Source organism: Mauremys reevesii, linkage group 7, assembly GCF_016161935.1.
Source record: "Mauremys reevesii isolate NIE-2019 linkage group 7, ASM1616193v1, whole genome shotgun sequence".
In the NCBI taxonomy this organism is placed as follows: Eukaryota; Metazoa; Chordata; order Testudines; family Geoemydidae; genus Mauremys; species Mauremys reevesii.
This window is the reverse complement of record NC_052629.1, coordinates 53023108-53046040: the sequence shown is the minus strand read 5'-3', so window position 1 is coordinate 53046040 and position 22933 is coordinate 53023108. Positions and strand designations below refer to the sequence as shown.

Below are 22933 nucleotides of genomic sequence, written 5' to 3'. Positions count from 1 at the left end.
GCCCAGGGCCCGGGGCAAATTGCCCCCTTTGCCCCCCCCTCTGGGCGGCCCTGATGGAAGTATATAAATAAAAAAAATACAGACGCCTGATTGATTGATACACACAGCATACAAAACATATATGTAATCATTTACTGTAAGCCTATAATTCCTTCCAGAGTATCCTAATCCATAGGAGAACCCCAAATTGTATTTCCATGCAGTTTTTCAATCCACTAGTATTTGGCAGCAGCCAACTTGGTACTTACCTAAAAGTTCCCCTTTCCACATCCTGCCCACTCAGTCGGACATGGATCCCTTCTTTCAGCAAAGATCCAAAAGCCATGTATTCTCCCAAGGCCCAGTCAACCACTCTGTTCTTGGTCATTTCCAATCGGCCTTTCAAGATCCGAGAAAGCCCTATATGGGGGTAACAGTTGGGAATTAATGAGGCTAGTTTACAAAATGTTCCACATGCATATTATATCCACATCTCTCAGAATGCAGAGGCTGAGCCAGGGAAATGTGTCAAGTTTGAATGGTTACTCCCAGTTAGATGCTGACCCACTGTACTTGGCAAATCCAAACCAGCAGCAGCACAAGTTAAAAAAACCCACACAGATCTTAGTATATCCAAGAACACACAACCATGCTTAAAATACAGATCAAGAAGAGGGGGCTAGAAATAGCTAGCTCCCTAGGCAATAGCTGACAGAACCAACACTTGATAGTATTAAACTACACAGTTATTTATACCATGGTTTAGTGAGATGGAAATAAGGTGAGATACAGAGTTTGCCAGGAAGATCGTTGTGCAGCAATACAAAAGGATTTTTTAAATAGATTTGGTTCTATTTTGTAGAAGATTGAAATTAGGAGACTGGGGTTGGTTCGGTTTTTGTATTTTACACTACTAGACTTGTCTCAACATGGACTTTTGTTTAATTTGAAATGGATATGGATTTTCAGTTAGCATATGGTTTATGCACCAGCTGTTTTCCACAGGAAAGATTTTGTAATTTCTTCATTCTTTACAATTGCACAGAAATTTTAAATAAAAAAAAAAAGCACAAGGTGTACCCTCACTGACTTTCACAGAGAACAAAACTGAAAACTCCTTATGTCAGTGTAAATCAAATTGTGAGACTACAAGCCTCGCAAACTGGGTGTCATATGTTACTCTGGTCTCTATTTCTGCCTCCATATTGATACTGTTACTAAACCCTGCCATTCGCCCCCTTTGCAACACCTTCAAAATCCTTCTCTCTGCTTCTCCCCATTCCTATCACAAAAACCCTTGCCCTTGATACATCTCATTTCAATCACCACAACCTTCTCATCTCCAGCCCCTTGAGTCTTTCCTTTTTAGCCTGCTTTGAATCTGTCCAAAACATTCATCTACACTTTCCATTTACCCAACCTTTTCCAGCCCCACTTCACATTCCTTCACAAGATTCCCAACAATCATCCTCATCTTTTAAATTCTGTACATTTAGCTTCTGCTTCCACTTCCACTCTAGTGTCTCTTCATCTGACTTGTGTCCCTGCCCAGGTTACCTAACTAACTACTTCCTTCACCACATCCTCGTCTCCAAGTTGTCCTCCAGGGAGCCCCATTCACGTGAAACCCCCTTTACTGACTCAGTCAACCAGTTTGCAACTCTCTTTTCCTTCAAATCATACCTTTTCCAAAATGCCAATATCCTCCCTAACAAACAATATTCCCTTCTCCAGATAATCAGGTGCTCTATTTCACCACTCAAATACATACCTTTTTCTAACTTTCCAGCCCGTGTCTCTAATTAGTACACTGACTGGTTTTTTACACTGTCATCTCTTTGCAGAGGATTCTTATCTTCAGACCTCTCTGTAAAGCACAATATTGATGCTGTACAAATAAACATAACATGCCTTCTCACCAAGTGACCCAGATTGTACTGATGTGGATTTTACAAGAAATCTGTATGTTAAACATAGCAAAGGATTATGTATTTGAGGACTGACTGCTACACTGTGTACAATCAGAATCTCCCTCCTGATTGGTAATCATAGTTAGACTTAGACAAATTATTTATGTTAATTAAATGCCACTTGAACACAAACACTGAAGATGTTTAATTGAAAGCATTGCTGTAATGTCGTTTTAGGAATTTTAAATCACATAAAACACTCCCAACCAATAAACTCAAGATTCAGTCACCAAAAATTACTTCAAATCTTAAACAGCTCATCTGGTGGTTTACAATTAATGCGCTATAATGGGGCACTTGGGGAGGTCCATTCCTCAACCTGGATTCCCAGTCAGAGATTTGCACAGTAAAGTTCTATCAACTGTGCAAGGCAGAACCACAGACTGGCCACTTACTACAGCTACTGCCAGACAATCTGAGCAGTGGCTTTTAGTCTGGACAAAAAGCACGCAGACATCTTCATGGAGCACCTCCCATTCAAACTCCTCAACCCCTTTCCTTCTCCATCTACTCTGTTGCCTTTTGAACCACCTGAAAGAATTCTGTGGACCACAGTCTGAGCATTACTGCCTAAGGCTACATCCAGACTAAAAGCTTGTGTGTATACGAGCAGGGGAATCACACTCATAGTATACAGATAGTCTTAGAGGAATGCCACTCCACAGAGAAGTAGAAAGCTATGTTTAATTAGAAGGTGTACAATCCACACCTAAAATTATTCTTCCAGTAATATTAATTTAAAACTAATCAAAGTGTCACAGCAATCCAGTGCCTCTTGCACAAATGCGCACCAGATTTTTAAAGTTACTACAGTAATTGCTTCAATAAACATGCTAACATAATTCGGGATCCCCTTACCACTGCTTGTTACATTTAATATTCCTGAAGGAAAACGTACGCACAGAAGGTCCTATTGCAACTGCTGACATTGAGAGATTTCCAGATGTATATTGACATTTCTTTTTTTGAGGAGTGCTTAGAGAATCTCATTCCCCTCTATAGAGAGAGGATCCTATGCTGAAGAACAGCCCTCACACCCAGGTGAACTTCCTTCACCTGATATGGACAAGATGAGTGGGAGTTACTGTGTCAGGCAGTTCCATTCTTCCCCAAAGGCTGAGCATACTACCTTTCTAGTGCCTCCAGATTCTACCATCCCAGGGAGAAAGAAATTATGCTCAGACCATGGCATGCTAGTGCAGACCACTACCCATTGAGCTAGTCATATGTTTAACTTTTAATCATTAGAGTTACTAGTTCAGAATTAAGCCCCTTGATGCTAAGGGTTAAGATTTTTTTTTCAGAAAGCACTTGACTCTCAGTAGCAAGACTTAATGTAGTCACTGGACTACGTGTCATGTCTGCCCACAAGCTGAAAGAAAGTTTGACCAAACTTCCTCACACTAAGCATAATACAATGATATGCCATGTGGTTGTACTAGAAAATGATTCCTTGAAACAAGCAGTATTGTCTGACTGGACTAAGCTGCATCCTTGTAGGAAGAGGAAATTATCACCTACAAGGAAAGCATCATAAGGAGTGGTCTCCACAATCATAACTGTGCCTTTAGTATATTAAAAACATACTCAGATTTAGAACCTCCATTTCAGGAAGCAAGTTAGATTTGTACTTGTAGTACAGACATCTTTTCATACTATGCATTAAAGAATACAAGCACATGTCCATCTGCACAAGTGAAGACATGCATTGCACATCTGGGAAAAAAAAGATGTCTTGATTAGTCTGGTTAGTTACAGTCTTACCCTCTTCACTAAGAAAGATTTAGCCAGCTGCATGTTATAAAGATGTTTTCACTTCCCTCCACATTATAAGACCACAGAGAAAAGGAATTTACTTTAATGAGGTTAGGAAAGAGATGCTATGATAACAAAGGAATATTAAATTCTTGAAGGAGAATAGTTCAGTAGGATGTTCACTGCCACCTTCCCACCTGTCAGTAAGGTGGCATATGTGAATTGTGAAGGCAGGTCACCAGCTCCTTCCTCCCCTTTACCAATGTACCTCAGAAGAGCAACTACCCTGTAACTGATGTGCAGAAACAAAGCAAGGACAAAGAAAGCAATGTCTGACATTTCAGAAATAGCAGAGAATCCAGCTGACCTCCATGTATTTTGAAACCCTCAAGGGGCACAGAGCTAGCTCCATTGCCAATGTGGTTCAGCATGTCTTCTGGGATGCCTGTTGGAGGACAAGTCATGCTCTTTGGTTCTCCATTCAAATTAAAGAACCCTGGAAGGAGAAACATTATAAGGCATTCTGGATGAACAGAGGCTTCTAATTATTAAGAGAACTGCTACACTATCTGTAATAAAAATAAAAACATAAGAATTTTACTGTTAAAAGAAACACTCTTAAAATATCCTAATGTTTTCAACAGCCAAGAGCCATTTCCACACCTTTTAAACTAGGGAATGGATTATTTCCAGGTCCTATACAGAACAATTCTTGGTCTCTCACACACACAATATGGCTCTTTTGTTTGCTGTTTTACTTTCACTCATTGAGAGTGAAATTCAACCATGTGCAGAGAGGCACAAGGCACATGCACCATTTCAGACCTGCTTAAGGCCTGAAAATAGAGGTCCACAGAGGTGGAATTTCCCTCTGAAGGAATAAAGGCAGGTAACATTACAGACAAATCACTTCTCTGTTAATAGTAGACTGAGAAAAGCTCTTTTCTAAGTGATAAAGTGTTGCTTTTGCCACATCCATTTCTAAAGATGTACTGACAACTGCACCTCTGCCAAACTGTTTTGGCATCCTTTCATTTGCTAGCATATGCAAACCAAGAACCAAATCCTTCACTTCAAAAGGATGTAGTGCCTGGCGAAGGGCTCAATAAAGGTGGCAGGATTTTTGTTCAAAAGGAAAGCACAAATGGCACCAACCAGTCTCACTGGCATTCAGGTATTTGAAGGACACTTACCAGGCCAAGGTGAATCAAGCCAGTGTTTAATGTGTAGAATTTTCTTATCCTTAGATCTAGTATAAGCTTCTTCACAGATTTTATCATACTTTGCAATTTCTTCCTATAGAACAAGGAGTTAGAGATAAAAAAAACAAAAATGACACACATGCGTCTGACGAAGTGGGTATTCATCCATGAAAGTTTATGCTCCAATACATCTGTTAGTCTTTAAGGTGCCACAGGACTCTTTGTTGCTTTTTACAGATCCAGACTAACACAGCTACCCCTCTGATACTTGCTTATAGAAAGTGCATACCATTCCAAAGTGATGAAACATCCACATTACAACACACAAAATTCCAGTTTTTGATCTCAGTTACGCCAGTGTAAACCCAGAGTAACTCCACTGATTTCAGTGGAGTTACTGGAGTTTCACTCAGCTCAAAAACTCTTAAAACACATTTATCCATTTCTTAAAACAAAACCACCAAGCTATTTGGTTCTTTGGGCAGATTCTGCTGATGAGAGATCCAACACTAGAATAGCAGGTGGTATTCCATGTCAGCATCAGAACAGCACACGTAATTTGTCATATGTATGAAGATTAAGGTTATCCAACTGGCTTCTGGTGTCACTACAGGGATCAGGAAGGAATTCCCCATGCACCTACGTAGCTTAGCTGTATAACTGTCTCTGTGCATTATTTGGGTACTGTGGGCAGACTGGCTCAGAGCCACAAAAGTATTTAGTCTCCCAACCTCCATTAATTTCAGTGGAAGTAAAGAGCCTACACACCTTTGTGTTCCAACTTTTTAGGAATGTAGGATTCTAGATTGAACCAAAGATCACGGAGTCTGGTATCCTGCCTCAGGCAAGAACTGTGCCTAATAGTTAATCAGATGGCCCAGATCCACAGTCTCCCCATGCAATCCCTTGCTTTACAGTGCTGCTACTACTACTACGTCCACTTCCACAAGCATAAAAGTACAATATAAAAAGAGTTAGCCAGTTTAGTATGAATAACGATATAGTAAAAAAAATGCAGATTTAATTTTTATATGGTAGTTCAGACTTATCTCTTTGAAGTCCAAGTGCAACAAATTCAATACAACTGAGGAACAAAACTAATGAGTTTGTTATCCTATTCTGAGTAAACATCAGCATATTGCCTACAATTGCCAATTACATAAGATGCTCCAACAAGAAGCTCCCATGATTAGAGATGCGGTAGATATAATAATGAATATTTCAGACACCTCTGAATTGGTGTTGCCACAGATCCAAGGCAGGGAGGTGAATTCTGATTCCCTGTATCTCCCCTCCACTCAAGCTCTTTCAATCATACTAATTTGCAATTTTCAAAGGCTCCTGAAGCACTAACACAGCTAATATTAAACAGTCTTAACAGCCCTATCTTATCACTGTATCAGTCTAAGAATTGAGGAGAACCTGTTTTTCTGGGTACCATGTATTATTTTAATTACTACACAGCATTTCCAGTCCTCCTAGGTTGACAGTAGCTATGTATATAGCAGATCAACACAAGTGACTCAGCTTCACCAGTTAGAGACAATCATCCATTTTTCTCCATCTTTAAGCCTTATGTAATGTAATCAATGAAAATTAAGCTCATCTCCTGCCACACATTTCTCCAGTAGTACTATTTTCTATTTTATGTAAAACAAAACAAGACAGTCAGAAAAAGGCATAGAATGAAGGCAACAAAGTAGTGAAGCAAAAAGTAGTTAAGGAAACAGCATGCCGTCACTTCCTTCTGCGAACAGCATCACAAACAGCCTTCTAGCTCTGCTGACATACTGTACCTCAAACTCCTGTAGTGTTACAGTCCCATCTGCAATAAGTTTGTCAGCATACTTCTTCAGCACTGGCACCTGCTTGTGAATCTGCTTGTACATCAGGGGCTGGGTGAACAAGGGTTCATCCATTTCATTGTGGCCTCTCCTTCGGTAACAAACCTACACAGGGAAGATTTATATCTGTCAATAACGAGAGACATGAAACTAATCTCTTAACATTTCCTGCTTTCTAGAGATTTATGGGCTTAAGGCATTAAAGTTGTTGCTTAAAGAGACATTAAAATCAACATAAGTCTCTTTGGGGTAAGGGCTCCCTCTTATTTTGGGTACAGCATCTAGCACAACAGGGCTCTGGTTCTGGTTGGGTCCTCTAGGCCAGAGGTTCTCAACTGAAGGTCCACAGACCCTGGGGGACTGCAAACAGGTTTCAGGCGGTCCACCAAGCAGGATGAAGCCATGGAGCCTCACCACCTGAAGCCCTGAGCTGCGCCGCCTGGGACTGAAGCCTGAGCCACTAAGCTTCGCAGAGGCCCCTGTGGCATGGGACCCCAGGCAATTGCCCTGCTTGCTACCCCCTAATGTTGGGTCTGGCTTTTATATGCAGAAAAACAGTTGTGGCACATGTAGGCCATGGAGTTCTTATAGCATGTTGTGGGGGGTGGGGTTCAGAAAGAAAAAGGTTGAGAACCCCTGCTCTAGGCAGTATTATAATACAAGTAATAATGTAAGGTAGGGAAAACTGCTTAACAGTCGCATTCAAGCCAATAAATGCAATGAGCATAGCAATGTTTATAAACACTTAGTAACATATTTGACATTACTGACTTACTTTAAAAGACTAGCATAAAATATGTAAAGTGAAGAGTTAAGATTAACCCAGTACTTACTAAGTCTACAACCACGTCTTTATTGAATGTGTTTCTCCATTCTACAGCTACATTGCACACATACATCACTGCTTCAGGGTCATCAGCATTCACATGGAATATGGGTGCGTTGACCACACGGGCAACGTCTGTAGGGTATGGAGATGAGCGGGCCATTCGGGGATCTGTGGTGAAACCAATCTAAGAAAAAACAAGCGTCTGTTAATATGTGGGAGAAAGGGGTTCTTTTTGCTTTTGTTATGAATGCCTGAAGTCTTAGTTTAATACTTAGTTATTTACATGACAGTAATTATAGGCTTTTCACTTTGGAAGGTAATTTCTTCTTTAATTCATCTAACACAATGCATCATTTTTACATACTCATTTGGGTTCCACAAAATCTGTGTCGCCTACGCTGAGCACAGCCAGATGTGCTGACCATTTTCAGGGTATAATCATTCTAGTCAATGAAAGAGGGCTGGTATATACAATCTATCATGACAAGAACAAAACAAAGGAATATATGGGAAATCATTAGACCCAAATTGCTTAAGAAATTCTGTTTTTCACCTGGTTATTGACCACAACATGAATAGTGCCATTTGTGGTGTATGATGGGAGGTCACTGAGATGAAAGGTTTCATAAACCACTCCCTGTCCAGCAAAGGCAGCATCTCCATGTAGTAGTATGGACATGACCTAAGATAAGGGAGGAATGGAAAAAAAGCATTAGGTAACAGGAAGTGTAACTGTCAGTTCCTCAGGGCATTAACTTTTTGTTATGTATTATTACAATGCCCAGCACCATAGGCCCTGGTCTATGACTGGGATTCCTAGGAAGGACCACAATTCAAATTTAAAAAAATGTAAGAAATCAGAACATGCATGCTTGGCTGCATTCAAACTGCTTTGTTTGATTCCCAATTGAGTGAAAGTTACAATCTGAGGTTTCCAAGTTCAGGAACTAAATTAATCAACCTGGTAATCAGTCAGAGAATTAGGAAGTTTTACCCTGTGCTAATTTAAAATTATTAGTTTAGTTCAAAGGCCAACATATTCAATTACACAAAGAAAAGTTTCGGTGTCTTGAAGTACCTCCCACTTCTGCAGCTCAAAACTTTTGTAAAGTGGGCTATTAGAAAAACACACACACACACACCAAAAGTTATCCTAGCATGCTTGTAATTTTACCTTTTTCCCTTCTGTATCCCCTCTGTAAAACTGCTCAGCTTTGGTCTTCCCCTGAACAACAGGGTTTACTGCTTCCAAATGAGATGGGTTAGCCACAAGCGACAGAGTGATGTTCTTATTTGTTGCTCGGTTGATCCTCTCATGGTACATTCCCAAATGATATTTTACATCCCCAGACCCCTAACATACAGAGACAGTCAAGGTTCATGTACACCAGCCATATAAACTACTTCCAATTCAACACTTGAAATTTCCACTTCATACTGAAAAATGAATCTGGCTAGCTGTTATGTGTCACACTGCATGTTATTTTTACTGAAAATAATTTAAAATTTTAAACATTTGTTTCTGTTTTAATACCTCAGGGTCAGAACAGAACACTTAATATTAACTAAGCACTGACAACATGCTTGTCTCTGCAAAATAGAGGAAGATGGTTGGAGCTAAAACAAATTATGTTAGAGAGATACCCTGTGACTTGAATTCACTGTTTAGAGTTAATGACTAGGAATCTTTCTGCATTTGAAAGATGTGCTATAGCGTTTTGTAAAGAATAAAGTTACCAGTAAACCCCATTGATTCTGATCACTTTACAAAACAAAATTATGCACTTTAATAGTTCCTAGTACTGCATATTTACATGGACAAGAACATCCAGAACAATTCAGTACTTATTCTCTATCAGTAATAAAGTTGCATGTTACCTCATCAGCTGCTTCAAGTTTTGGATCAAATTGACAGAAGATCTGCTCCAACTCCTTTCGGATGACATTGGCCAGTACATTCAACCTACCTCTAAACAACAATAGAAGGTTCTTTGATGAAATCTTACCATACAATTTTGGAAATTAAAAAAAAAGTGTATTTTAAACATCTAAAATACTGCCCCTTCATCCTCCAACCACTCCCCACCCCTCCCACACACCAGTGTATCCCTACTGCATCTCCATTGGCACTCCATAGTGCCTCGGTATTTAATGGCAAGCTAGAGATTTCTCTTCTGTGGGTTTCTATCACAACCCTAACGTGCCATCAGTAGAGTGCTATTATCTAGACCAGTTACTTGACAATTATCACAGATGAGAGACTGGGGGAGTTTTACTTATTTGGGGGGGGGGAGGCACCATATTTTACCTTCGGATACACCTGCAGAGCTACTCTCATGCACACCCAAGTGCAGGCAGGATATGACCCTTTGAAAATATATTTTAATTAATGGTTATAGCAATAAGCTACAGAGGGCTGTACATTAATTGGCTATTGTTGCTTGCTTCAGTCATGTGAGGCAGAAGGCCAAAAAATGCACCAGTAGCCAACTAATGACCCCTGGAGTGGCTTATTGCTACCACAGAACAGCTCCTTCATTTTACATTTCTTGATCTTTGTACTTTAGCTAAAAAAAAATCCCCACAGTTTTGTGAAATTAATATAACATTCTGTGAGTATGAAAAGTAGCTCTTAGTACAAGGTTATGAGAAAATAGCATGGAATAGTTATGAACCCTTTCTCCTACTATGATGAATATAATATATTGTTTGCTAATTTTTCCTACCCCTTCTTTTAAGGTTCCCTGAATTATAAGTACCCTTTCTCCCACCTATGAAAAAACTGACTACCCTATCAACAAGAATCAGCGGCTCAGCAGCTATGTTCCAAATACCAAAGTGTTTTCAAAGTTGATTCTACTGCCACCTGTAGCAGATTGAAACCTGGGAATCAAAGAAATCCCACAAGCAAATGTGCATCTCATTTTTTAAATAAAAGGATGTTTATTTCCCCTTTTTAAATGACTCTGCCCCTGCCTAAGATCTTATTCGTCAATAGTATCAGAGGGGTAGCCGTGTTAGTCTGGTTCTGTAGAAGCAGCAAAGAATCCTGTGGCACCTTATAGACTAACAGACGTTTTGCAGCATGAGCTTTCGTGGGTGAATACCCACTTCTTCGGATGCAAGTGGGTATTCACCCACGAAAGCTCATGCTGCAAAACGTCTGTTAGTCTATAAGGTGCCACAGGATTCTTTGCTGCTTCTATTCGTCAATAGTGTCCCCATTCCTGGTAATGCCTTCCAGAGTATAGATAGGATGTACCAATTTCCCACATCTCAATTCCAAGCTCTCCACAGTGGGGAATGAAGTATAATGCCTGTCAGACTCACTTCTATTTCAAAGCAAGTACTTGACTAGTCTCCCATGATGAAAGCTTTAGCCCCTCACTGAGAGATAGCTCCCTTAGGATTCTGTGATACTGATACTCAGTATATCTTTTAGCTGGGATAACTAACCTGTTTTACCAACCTCCCTAATAACATCACATTCCCAGTCTCTAAAAGTGGCCAGAAACCTAAAGCAGCATATACCACACTGTGCAACTGAGTCCATTATTTGCCTTTTTTATTTTAAATGAACAGTTACCTGTGAGGCATCCCCATTATTACATATTCAACCCCCATTTCACTGGATTTGTCAATGATGGTTTTAAGAGCAGGAATCATTACTTCACACCCTTCCAAACCAAAGCGCTTCTCTGAGGACCACTTGCGGGCAAGGAAGTCTTCAAATCTTGCCAAAAGAGGGAGAAAAAAGCAACAAGTTAAGGAAATGCATCAGATGGTGATTTTTTTTAAAAATCAACTGAAGGGCATTTGGAGAAGTAACATAAGATGCCCACTGTAATTTTAGAGAAGACTTCTAAATACATACTCATATTTCTCAGAGCATGAATTTTATTGGGGGAAAGTAAGTCTATAAAAGAGGAAGGATCTCTCTCTCTCTCTCCAACCCACCTTTAAAAGTTCTCACCAGCACTTTGTGAATTGATCCTGACACTTGGAAAATATTATGATGAACAAAATCAAACCATAGAAATTACGGCAAAAATCTCAGGTCAGATTTTGATTTTTCTAGTCTGCACTTCCTATATGCATGAAGTTCCCCCTGACTACAAAGGGGAAAGCCTCACAAGCAGGCAGAACGTCAGAAGAGTAAACCACCCTGCAGATCCAAGTGGAGACAAAAGAAAGTCCCATATCGTCTGGATGTAACAATGAGTAAATAATTAAGGGAAATGGCAGCATAAAAACTTGCAGCAGAAAACATGTAATTCCAGAGGAAATCTTGGAAACCCTATTCAGCGGCACAGCTCCTGAGACTAAGTAATGTAACAGTTGGTAATTTGCCAAGAGCCGCTACACTGGAATCTATGCCTCAGGAATCAGTAACTACAGACATAAAAATCTGTCCTTTACTGACAGTTCTATGTTGTTCCATCTTTTAATGGGTTAGGGCCAGAGGCACTGCACACAGTTAAAGTGGCTTTTAACAAACGCTGAAAGGATCATTTATAAAGCCTAAAGATATTGAACACAAAGAAAAATAAATCTCCATGAAATAACGTTAGTGGTTACATCATCAGTGTAATGCAAGGCCTGATAATGTCACAATGTCCATTAATACACATCTCCAAGTATAATGCTGAAGATTACCTTCCTTCTGATCTAAAACATAAAAGCCATAACAGCAGTGAAATGGAATGTTGCCAGAAAACTCTCCTAAGCTCACCCAACAGTTTAGATCTAAGGCAGTGTAGAACCTTAAGAACAATGGACAGATCCTGAACTGATGTTAATTTGATAGCACCATTAAAATCAATGGAACCACATTGATTTACAAAAATTAGAGGGTCTGGCTCCTTGAGAGCAAAAGCCCTCTAGACAATGGGGTGAATTAAAATGGCAGCTGTATCTGCGATTTTCCATCCTTTCGGGGCTTCATGTTAACCCAGTAGTGCACAGGGTAACTTCCCCCTCCCTTTCCAGTTAGCAAGTGTATTTACCAGAGCACATTGCCACTAACTTTGGAAGCATTTTCAACATTTCAAAGTGACACCTTGCACTTGGGACATCTTGCGTCAGGGTCAGGGGGATTCTGGTTATATATGTTTAGAAATAGCTCGTTATCCTAGTGTCCTTACCAAATGCAAGTCGGAAATGTTCACGAGAGGGCAGGCAGTAGGTGGACAAGGCTAATAAGTTGTGTTCACCATGTATTAAAGCCTTGCATACGATAGAACAGTCACAAATTGATAACATTAAAGGGTCTCCTCCTTCCTGTCTCCCTTCATCCACACATGGGAATATGGAAAAAAAAGTTACTAACCTTTCCATAACTGTTGTTCTTCAAGATGCATTGCTCATGTCCATTCCATGTTAGGTGTGCACGCCCTGCATGCACTGTCACCAGAAATTTCCCTCAGTGGTATATGTTGGGCTGGCTTTAGCATCCTCTGGTGCCACATGCTTATGTGCCGGTATAAGGGGCACTGCTGGCCCTTCACCCTCTCGGTTCCTTCTTGCCGGATAACTCAGACAGAGAGGCAGGAGGTGGGTTGTGGAATGGATATGAGCAACACATCTTGAAGAACAACACTTACGGAAAGGTTAGTAACCGTTTTTTTCTTTGGGTGATTGTTCATTTCCATTCCACGTTAAGTGACTCACACGCAGTACCCAAGAAGCGGGGCTTGCAGTTCCTGGACATGAGGATTGCAATACTGCTCTCCCAGTTGTCATCTCGAGCCTGTTGGGTGATGGCATAGTGGGAGGAGAAGGCACGCACTGACAACCAGATCACTGCTCTGCAGATGTCTTGGGCCAGAAACACTGATGAGGCCTGAGTTCTCATCGAGTAGGCAGTCAAGATGGCAGGAGTTGGGACGCCTGCCTGCTTGTAGCATGTACGAATACGGGAAATTATCCAGGATGAGATTCTCTGGGCTGAAACAGGTAGGCCTTTCATCCTATCTGCTATTACCATGAAGAGCTGAGTGGATTTACAGAACAGCTTGGTCGTCTCAGTGTAGAAGGCTAGGGTATGCAACATCCAACGAGTGGAGATGCTGCTCCTCTGAATTCCTGCATGGTTTTGGGAAGAAAACTGGCAGGAAAATAGCCTGGTTACTATGGAACCACAAGACTACCTTTGAAAGAAATACCGAGTGGGAGCACTGTTGAACCATGTCCTGGAAGAATACCATGTACAGTGGTTCTGACGTAATGGTCCTGATTTCGGAGACCCTTCTGGCTGAGGTAACGCCACCAGGAAAGCGACCTTCCAGGAAAGATACAGCAGAGAGCACAATGCTAGTGGTTCAAAGGGAAGGCCCATGAGTCTTGACAGGACCAGGTTTAGGTCCCATGGCAGAATTGGTTTGTGAATCTGAGGGTAAAGTCTTTCTAATCCTTTAAGGAAGCAAATGGACATCTCATGTGAGAAGACTAATTAACTATGCTAAAGAGAAACCACTAAATAATGACTTGCCAAAGCACAAGGAGTTGTTCCAGCAATTGTCATGGCCGGTAAGAAGGAACTGAGAGGGTGCGGAGCCGACAGTGCCCCTTATACTAGTGCATAAGCATGCAGCACCAGAAGGAGCTAGAGACAGCCCAACGGATACCACTTCGGGAAAAAATTCTGAGCACAGTACACACGGTGTGTGCATGTCTAATGTGGAATGGATATGAGCAATCACTCAAATAAGAACAAAAGCTTTCTCTTCCCCTTCCCCTGGTAACATTTGGGTTCTAAAATATCATTTGGAAAAACAAATCCTTTGTGGCAGTTCAAGAGGACAATATGCTCGTATGTGGATAGTAAGGAGGTATCAGTGCACCTCACCTGAAGGACTGCCTGTAACATCTAAAGAAACATAAGACTTGGTTACCACCACTAGAAGGGTGTTCTACGGCTTTATTAGTATTTTGATCAGATTCTGACTAGTCTATATTCTGAAGAAGAGAAAAGGACATGTTGCCTAGGGCCTGACATCTTAGATGTAACCTCCAGGTCCACAGGATATTTGAACCAGTCAAGTCAGAAACTTCCCAAACAATCAATTTGGTAGTCTCCTCACACCCTTCAAGGGACAATGGCAGTTAATTCAGGCCAAGGTTGTTAAAGTTGAAATTTCACCAAAGGAAAAAAAAATCTGTCAATAATTATATAGATATATGCAAAACAAACTTTAATAACCTAAATTTTTCCCTGAATTAGCTGAAATTCAGGTTGAACTTTCACAAATATATTTTACACACACACACACACACACACAGAGTGATTTGTTTGTTTTTTTAAAGTAGCAGCTTTCATTAGATTTACACATCCTCCCTGCCAGACTGTGAAACTAAACACCATGGGGACTTGTACATGAGAAGCAGAGAGGGAGAGAGACAGACATGCCTAGAAAGGCCTTGATCCCGCCAGCTGGTGTGCAGCCATTAGAGTCTGGCCACATGAATCAGATTGGACAATCAGGGCCTAACATTTCCTATGTTTATCATTTGTGTGAGTCTCCAGAAATATACAATGGACATATTTTCTAAAATAAAAATTTGAGTTAGGTGCCATTTCTACATCTACCAGGAAACAAATGAGAAGATGTTAGATTATTAAAACTGAATTTTAAAATCTAAAGTGATATTAGCAACATGTGAAGGAATAAACATTTTAAAAAAATGATTCTTAGCATGATAATGCCCCCTGAGCTACAAGACTGTAAACTCAAAGAGTATGAAGCAGATTTTGCACAGCAATGGATTTAGCACTTTCAACCTTTTTCAGTAGGAATTGTGTCCACAGCTGGCTGGGACAGTAATTCATCTAAAATACTTCTTTCTGGATTTTCCATAGACAAAACAAAATTTGGTAAAGTGTTTGGCTCCTTCCTGTTGGTCAAAATCAGGTCCCTCCACAGCTTACACAGGCAGAGGTAATGTAAATTTCTGCATCAGGAAGATAAATGAGGAAACGTCATACAGACAAGTTGTTTAACAACCCGTCACTCAAATGCCATGTTCACCTGGCTATTAAGTGTCTGACTAAAATTCCTTTCTGTTTCATTAACATTTAAAATTGGACAAGAATGATGCACTGCTGTCTCCCCAACTGAAAATATTGCCAAACTCCACAGACAGTGACAAAAACTTCAGTACCTTCTGTTGGAACTTCATTTGTAACAGTTTTCTACTGCCTCTCCCTCTCTTTTTTTTTGCGGGGGGGGGGAAAGAATCTAGTAAAGAAACATATTCCCATTAATCACTCTCTAAATCAGTGTCACTATCTTGTGCTGACTGCAGTGTTTGTCAAAGATGCCAGATGGCCAGCACTGAGAAATGAAGTCCTGTCCTGTGGTTAACTATGTAGAGAACAGGCAGCAAGCCTTGCTCCCCATGCAAGAAGGTAGGGAGGCCTTCATACTCTATGACCTCGCAACAGAAACAGTCAATATGGGTGCCAATGGGGGGAGTGATTGTTGAGATGTGGATTTCGGTGTACTGAGAACTAGATGCCTCCTTCAACTGGTTTAAAATTCAGATCACTAAACAGACAAGAGATGAAAAAAAAGGCTGTGGGTTCAGACAGAGTGCCATGGTAGAGCTGAATTTGGCATAGCTCAGAAAAGGCTAAACAGACATGCCTTTAAGTTACCTTTATGCTTCCAAATCCTGTTCTCTCCTGGTACAGCTTTCTGATACCTGGGAAGTGCGCTAAGCTAGTTTTCAAACTTTTTTTCTGGGGACCCAGTTGAAGAAAACTGTAGATGCCCATGACGCAACGGAGCTGAGGATGAGGGATTTGGGGTATAGGAGGGGCTCTGGGCTGGGCCAGGGGGTTGGGGTGCAGGAGGGGGTCACGGCTCTGGGCGCAGGCTCTGGGATGGGGCCAGGGATGAGGGGTTTGGGGTGCAGGATGAGGTCAGGGCTCTGGGCTGGGGGTGCAGGCTCTGGGTTTGGGGGGGCTCAGGGCTCTGGGCTGGAGTTCAGGCTCTCGGGTGGGGCTGGGAGGTTTGGGGTGCAGGAAAGTGTTCAGGTTTGAGGGGGGCTCAGGGCTGGGGCAGGGGATTGGGGCGCAGGGTTGGGGCACGGACTTACCTTTGGTTGCTCCCGGTCAGCAGTGCAGCTGGGGTGCAGAGGCAGGCTTCCCACCTGTCCTGGCACCATGGACTGCGCTGCATCCCAGAAGCGGCCAGCAGCAGGTCTGTCTCCTAGGCAGAGGTGCACAAGTGGCTCTGTGCGACTCTCGCCCACAGGCACCGCCTCCCCAGCTCCCATTAGCTGGTGCTCAGGGCAGAGGCAGCACATGGAGCCCCATGGCCCCCCTGCCTAGAAGCCGGACCCACTGCTAGCTGCTTCCGGGGCTCAGCACGGTGTTGGAAAAGGTAGGCACTAGCCTGCCTTAGCTGGGCAGCACTGCCAACAGTACTTTTAAGGTCCCAGTCAGTAGTGCTGACCAGAGCAAGGTGACCCAGTGCCTTACATACGCGATCCAGTACTGGGTTGCGACCCATAGTTTGAAAAACACTGCGCTAAGTTATGTCTGGCTGTCCTGACCCCAAGGGGCCATTCTGGCAGTAGAGCATCAGTTGGTTGCAGGGATAACCTGGCCACGCCACCTATGTCCGATACAGGTTGAAAACGTCTACTCTACGCACCACCTGGGCATTCTCCTCACACCAGGGAAATTCTGAGAGGGCCAGTTACAATGGCTTTTCAGTTTTGGGGCACCCGAGTGGGGAAAAGTACACAGAGTATCGTGGACAATCAGGTACTTTAGAAGGTAAGACTGGCTGGGAAACCTCAGCAACCGCATTCAAAGCCACTTTTCATAGTTTGTCTGAAAAGAACTCTAAACTACTTATATGGAGTGGTTTATTAAAACATTTGCCCAAACCTCCAACACAAACCAGTGAATCTGCTGCTAACTGTGTCACAAAAGCCATGGAAATACCCAAGAATGTGATCTATCCCTTCCTCCCCTCAAAAGAAATAGAAAACAAAATGTTGCCGGACAAACCCCAACATACCTCATGGAGCGCACCAGCCTAGCTAACAATGTCCGTTTTTCCTCATTTGTAAACTTCATGACACCAGGAGTTTCAAACTTCTGCCGGATCCACTGGCATTGCTCCACGTCATTGATGAACATGAATTCCAGTCCAACGTGCTGACAATATGTATTCTAGGAGGTGAAACATGAAGTCCAGAAACTTACAATTTTGGGAGTTCATGGACTGGGAGAAGTAGGACAGGTATTTTAAAATTAAAGCAAATAGTTTATTTACATTATCATTCCCACCACCTCCCTGTATTAAACTGTGATTTCCTTCCTTTTTGTACTAATTCTTTCTAGGGGCTGTAAGCAATTTGGTTCTTTTACTAAATCCTGAATTTGCCTGTTCCCAAGCCCCACAAACTTTCACCACAGAAACTAATATTTCAGTCACTTGGAATCTGGAAGATTTTTCTCACCTGGTAATAACCATTAAAAGTAGGTCAATATATATGCTCTAAACTAATTAATGAAGTTCATCTAACTGACAACAAAAAAACTTATAGACAGATCATAGTCATTGCTTTGGATGCTCCAGGAAAAAATTCAAATTGGTTATCAAAATGTATCGAAAGGGTTTTAAAAAAAAAATCAATCACCTGAAATCAAGTAATAAAGACAGTGAAAGATATTTATGAAGCCCCATGCAAATTGTCTGATAGCTGTCAATTCTTAAAAGGCTAGGAATCAGTTTCAGATTTCCAACTACACTGACAGGGTAAGGGAAGTAATCTAATTTTGTCTTTAATAATGGAAAAAAATCAACATATTTTGGAAGTAACTCCTTAGTTCATCATTGTGTATATTTATGTTTTTCATTATTTATTTTAGAGGAAATGTTCACTGGACAGATATATTATACATAAAAGAAGTTAATAGGAGCACCAAATACAGAGATTTTTACAGGAAAAAAAGCACCAAATCCAAATATACAAGAGAGTCTGATTGTGATAATGTTGACAAAGCCAATCCAAACTTCTGCAATTAAAAGATTTTTTTTTACTTTATAGCATGTTTTGTTTTATGAGTATGTGATTTACAAATAGATAAAAAAGCCTGGCACTTTTAAAATTGCCACATAAATAGCAGGGAGATAAGACAGTCAGGCACAAAGCAAACTGAAAAGATACATGCTAAGGCTGCAATGTAGAAAATGCCCATGGATCCCCTACAGTGCCCCTGTATGTGCTATGAGTCCGATCCTGCAAAGTACTGAAGAGCCAGTGGTGAGAGCATTCAGTACTTCATAGGAGCATCCAGAAAGATCAGGCACTGTACTGATTCATTTCTAATGTTCTCCTTTCTCATTTTGGGTTCTTCCTGCATTATTTTGTTAACCATTTCGAGTTTCACTGAATTCATACGGCATAATTACATCAGCTATTGGAGAAAAAATATAACTATGCAAGAGTTGGGAGGAAAGCTACTATCATACAAGCCGTTTCCAATCTATACTGAGGTGAGTTTAGGGCCCTATCCCAAAGTCATTACACAGGAAAGAGTCACACTGATGTCAAGGCTGCAGGATCAAGCTCATAATGCATCCTGGGGAAATGCATGGAACGGAAGCTAGTGGCCTACAAGGAGTTTGTCTCCGAAAGACCCAAAGAAAACACACAGGAATGTTTTAAGGGCCCTTATCCTGCAAAGCAATCGGCTAGCATGATCCCTTTGCAGGAATAGGCCCTATGTTAGAATTATGCTGCATGGCCCACCACCACCTCCTCCATTACTCTGATTATTTGGGGCATTTGAAAAATGACCCGACGGCTTGTACCATTTATAGAAACTCTAGGGCAGTGGTTCTCAACCTATTCACCACTGAGGGCCGCATATGTACCCCACAATGTATTATGTGGGCTGCATCCAATACGATCTGTATGGCCTTGAGATGACACATGGGCTGCAGCTCTGTACTGATTGGGCTGCAGGTTGGGACTCACTGCTCTAGGGTCACCTTTAATGCCATGTGAAGTTCTCTTATGTGTCTTATCAACTGAAGTGGAATGGACCAATTTCATAATATACAAACTGACAACAGCAGCTCGCTTCCATCTGGATGAAAGCAGTTACACAAAATAAATCGCCATACTGACCTCCAGCCGCTTGATGATCTCTCGTAAAGAAAGAGCAGTCTCATCTCCTCCTATGAAGGTGATTATAGGCAATCGAAAAACCTTGTCCAAGTCAGATTCGTGCAAACCATAAAGCCCTACAGAGTGTCAGTTGGTGAGAGGGGGAGGGGAGACAAAAAGCACAAGATAAAGCGGCAGTATGTCCTGGTCAAGACAATACACAGTGAAAGTTTAAGCAGGCTGTAACACACCTTACCCTTGGGGAAAAGGGAAAATATTTTCAATTGCCAGATTGTACTGCACACCACACATTTGGAGAAATCCATATTTAACAAGCACATTGGCAGAGTTTTCAAGATATTTATTAGATGAAGGTGCAAATTTCATCTATTGATTGGTACCTGCTATGCAAGCAAGTGGTACAATATTCCAATGGAAGGCTGCACGTGACAGAAAACCTTCAACATGGGGAATAATATGGCACCTTCACTATGTTCCAAGTTCCTGTTACTTTAGGGTTTTTTTTTTTAATTTCATCTTAACTCACTTCTGCCATGAAATGTGGCAATACACGAAAAAAGAGTTTTCAACAGATTCAAGATGCATACATAGGTTAACCCATCACACCATAACCCTTGTCCTACCTTCACAAATTTTTACTTTATGATCCTCACTGGTGTAATTTCTAAATTTAAACTGGAAGCTTTTTCAGGGAGGGACTGGACAATTCCCTTACTACTACTTTTTTTTGTGCCCAATGCATTTTTGGGAACAAAAAAATACATACTATATTTGAGTTTATTCCAGGTACTTCTGGCAACTCTCCTCTTAACATCTCTCTTTATAATCTTTTGAAAACAATGATAGGTGCATAAAGTTGTATTCCCTGAAACTCTTCCTACAACCTAAAAGTGTAAAAATTAGAAAGTCTATAAGTAAGATCATAAATAAAATAATTAGTAGCCTTTTGGCCAATAGAATGCTTTTATACAACCCACTGGGCAATACAATAAATTACTGTCCCCATTGCCTAAAAATAGCAGCAGCAGCAAAAATCAGAAGTAATTATACAGACTGAAGAAAATCCAGATTGAAGGAATAACATACATATTTAATCAGAGATGCAACAGAAGCTGAGCTATAATTGCATTAAACACACATTCAGTCCTTGGTTTTTGAGACTGCCAACTAGAATGCCAATTAGTTTACAAGATGGGGATATTCACTGAGATTTTCAATGTATTTTACACCTGCCATCAAACAGCTTATCTATGTTACATTTGACCTGGAAGCCCACAGGGGGAAAAAATCTTAGAGTCTCATTTTAATGTTAGGAGGTGAAATTGACCCTGGCTTTGCTATTAGTAACAGAAGTCCTACAAATAACTTCAGATTTGAACCAGATGGTACATAAATCAGTTTCTCTGGAGGCCAGGTACTGTGAAAAGAATGCATCGTCTCCACCCTTGATTTAGGGATCTCTGAATCTGCCGAGGCCAAGAAATCAGTTTCTGCAAATCTTTAACCTATCTTTTGCAGTTCCAAGAAATGAGGGATGTACAAGACCAACAAGCATCACAGCATGGCTCAAAGTACATGGTGAAGGTTCTGCACGAGGAAACTTAATCTTAACCCATTACAGATTGAACACATACTGTAAGCAAGTACTTTAGCATTCATTGACTGACAGCCTGAATAATATCCAGAGACCTAAGAGTTAACAAGGAAAGAAAAAAGGGATCAATGTTCAAATTCTAGAAGGGGAAAGAGAATTAAGCAATTTAAAGGCCAAACCACTATGGAACTCAGTGTACTACTTAACAATATCAGTGAACTGACACTGTTGCATGGTATTACCAATATGTAATCTTTTCATTTAAAATAAGTAAAAATGGTAACTGTAGATAAACAGCACTTCATTTTTCACTTTAAATTTGAAAAAGGCGCATATAAAGACACACAGAATTGAATCAGTTCAATTTACTAGTACTTAGGAGATTTATTTCTGAGTCTGTGACACTAAAGCAAAGAACGCAGTGCCACCAACTTTACTTTTATTTGTTTCCTTGCTGACTCACTCTCCGACTTAGTAGGATTTTCATGTGCTGTCATGCAAACAGTGGAACATGTAATAGAAGTGATGTGTGCACAAATAGCACAGCTGTGTCTTTTACCTCAGCACTGCATATTTACTACAGCATCACTTCAGTGAGGCTTAAGCTCAAAGGTTCCTATTCCTTTAAACCTGAAGGTATTTTTAGGCATTAGTATTTTGCAAAATGTGTTCTTGCAACTAGCTGTATTGTAAATATAACTCCTAAAGGGAACTGATGCATGGGACACTACATACAGGAGATATGTATTACTGGCCACGATATTCAAGTATCTTGCGTGGTCATTAGAGGCTCTTCGTAAGTTTCCCTATTGGTCTATCACGAGCTACGGGGAATACTTAGCAGTGAGCCAGGAATCCCATCATCCACACTCCAACTTCCTTTTTCTGCTAACATATTCATATCATACATCCCACCAGACACACGCTTACATGCCACCATCACTTATAAACATGCCATCCCTTCCTGTTTCACAGTGTAAGCATCTAGTTTCTTTTTCATGTGATGTCACACTCCTGATAGGTTTTCAAGATGCCCAGGATTTCAAGTAGCATTATTTCTGAGGTTCAGAGAAGCCATGCCAAAGGTCTGCATTGAACTTGTACTCAAAGTCATGCTAAAGGTTCATGTATGCGCTGGATTCCCTGAAGCAGGGGTTCTCAACCTCTCTTTCTGAAGCCCCCCCCCCAACACGCTATAAAAACTCCACTCCCCACCTATGTCACAACTGTTTTTCTGCATATAAAAGCTAGGACCTGTGTTTGAGGGTAGCAAGAAGGGCAATTGCCCAGGGCCGCATGCCACAGGGGCCCCTGCGAAGCTACATTGCTCAGGCTTCAGCCCTGGGTGGAGGGGCTCAGAACCTCTGGCTTCATCCCCATGCAATGAGGATTTGGCTGTTTGCCCTGGGCCCCAGAGTCTTAAGCTGGCCCTGCTTGGCAGACCCCCTGACACCTGCTCACTGCCCCCCAGGGGATGCCAGACCCCTGGTTCAGAACCACTGCCCTGAAGGACTTTTGTGCTTTCCCTGCCATCTCTCTTCCCAGTAGGCTGCGAATGAGAACATAAACTAATCTCTCACATGCAATGCATGTGTCTGGGAGCCAAA

At 41.3% G+C, this 22933-nt stretch overlaps 1 protein-coding gene across 4 annotated transcripts in view; it reads right to left on the bottom strand.

Annotated features, from left to right (window-relative positions):
- The window catches only part of OGDHL (oxoglutarate dehydrogenase L), a 117221-nt gene that overhangs the window by 52261 nt on the left and 42027 nt on the right, over window positions 1-22933 (bottom strand). For all 4 annotated transcript variants that reach the window (XM_039481683.1, XM_039481682.1, XM_039481685.1 and 1 more), the window contains 11 exons: window positions 19733-19848; window positions 17611-17765; window positions 11166-11312; window positions 9458-9548; window positions 8754-8933; window positions 8133-8261; window positions 7584-7763; window positions 6703-6855; window positions 4898-5000; window positions 4072-4200; window positions 249-399 (listed from right to left, as the gene is read on the bottom strand). In XM_039481683.1, the coding sequence (XP_039337617.1) occupies window positions 249-399; window positions 4072-4200; window positions 4898-5000; window positions 6703-6855; window positions 7584-7763; window positions 8133-8261; window positions 8754-8933; window positions 9458-9548; window positions 11166-11312; window positions 17611-17765; window positions 19733-19848 (1534 nt within the window). The remainder of the gene's footprint in view (window positions 1-248; window positions 400-4071; window positions 4201-4897; window positions 5001-6702; window positions 6856-7583; window positions 7764-8132; window positions 8262-8753; window positions 8934-9457; window positions 9549-11165; window positions 11313-17610; window positions 17766-19732; window positions 19849-22933) is intronic.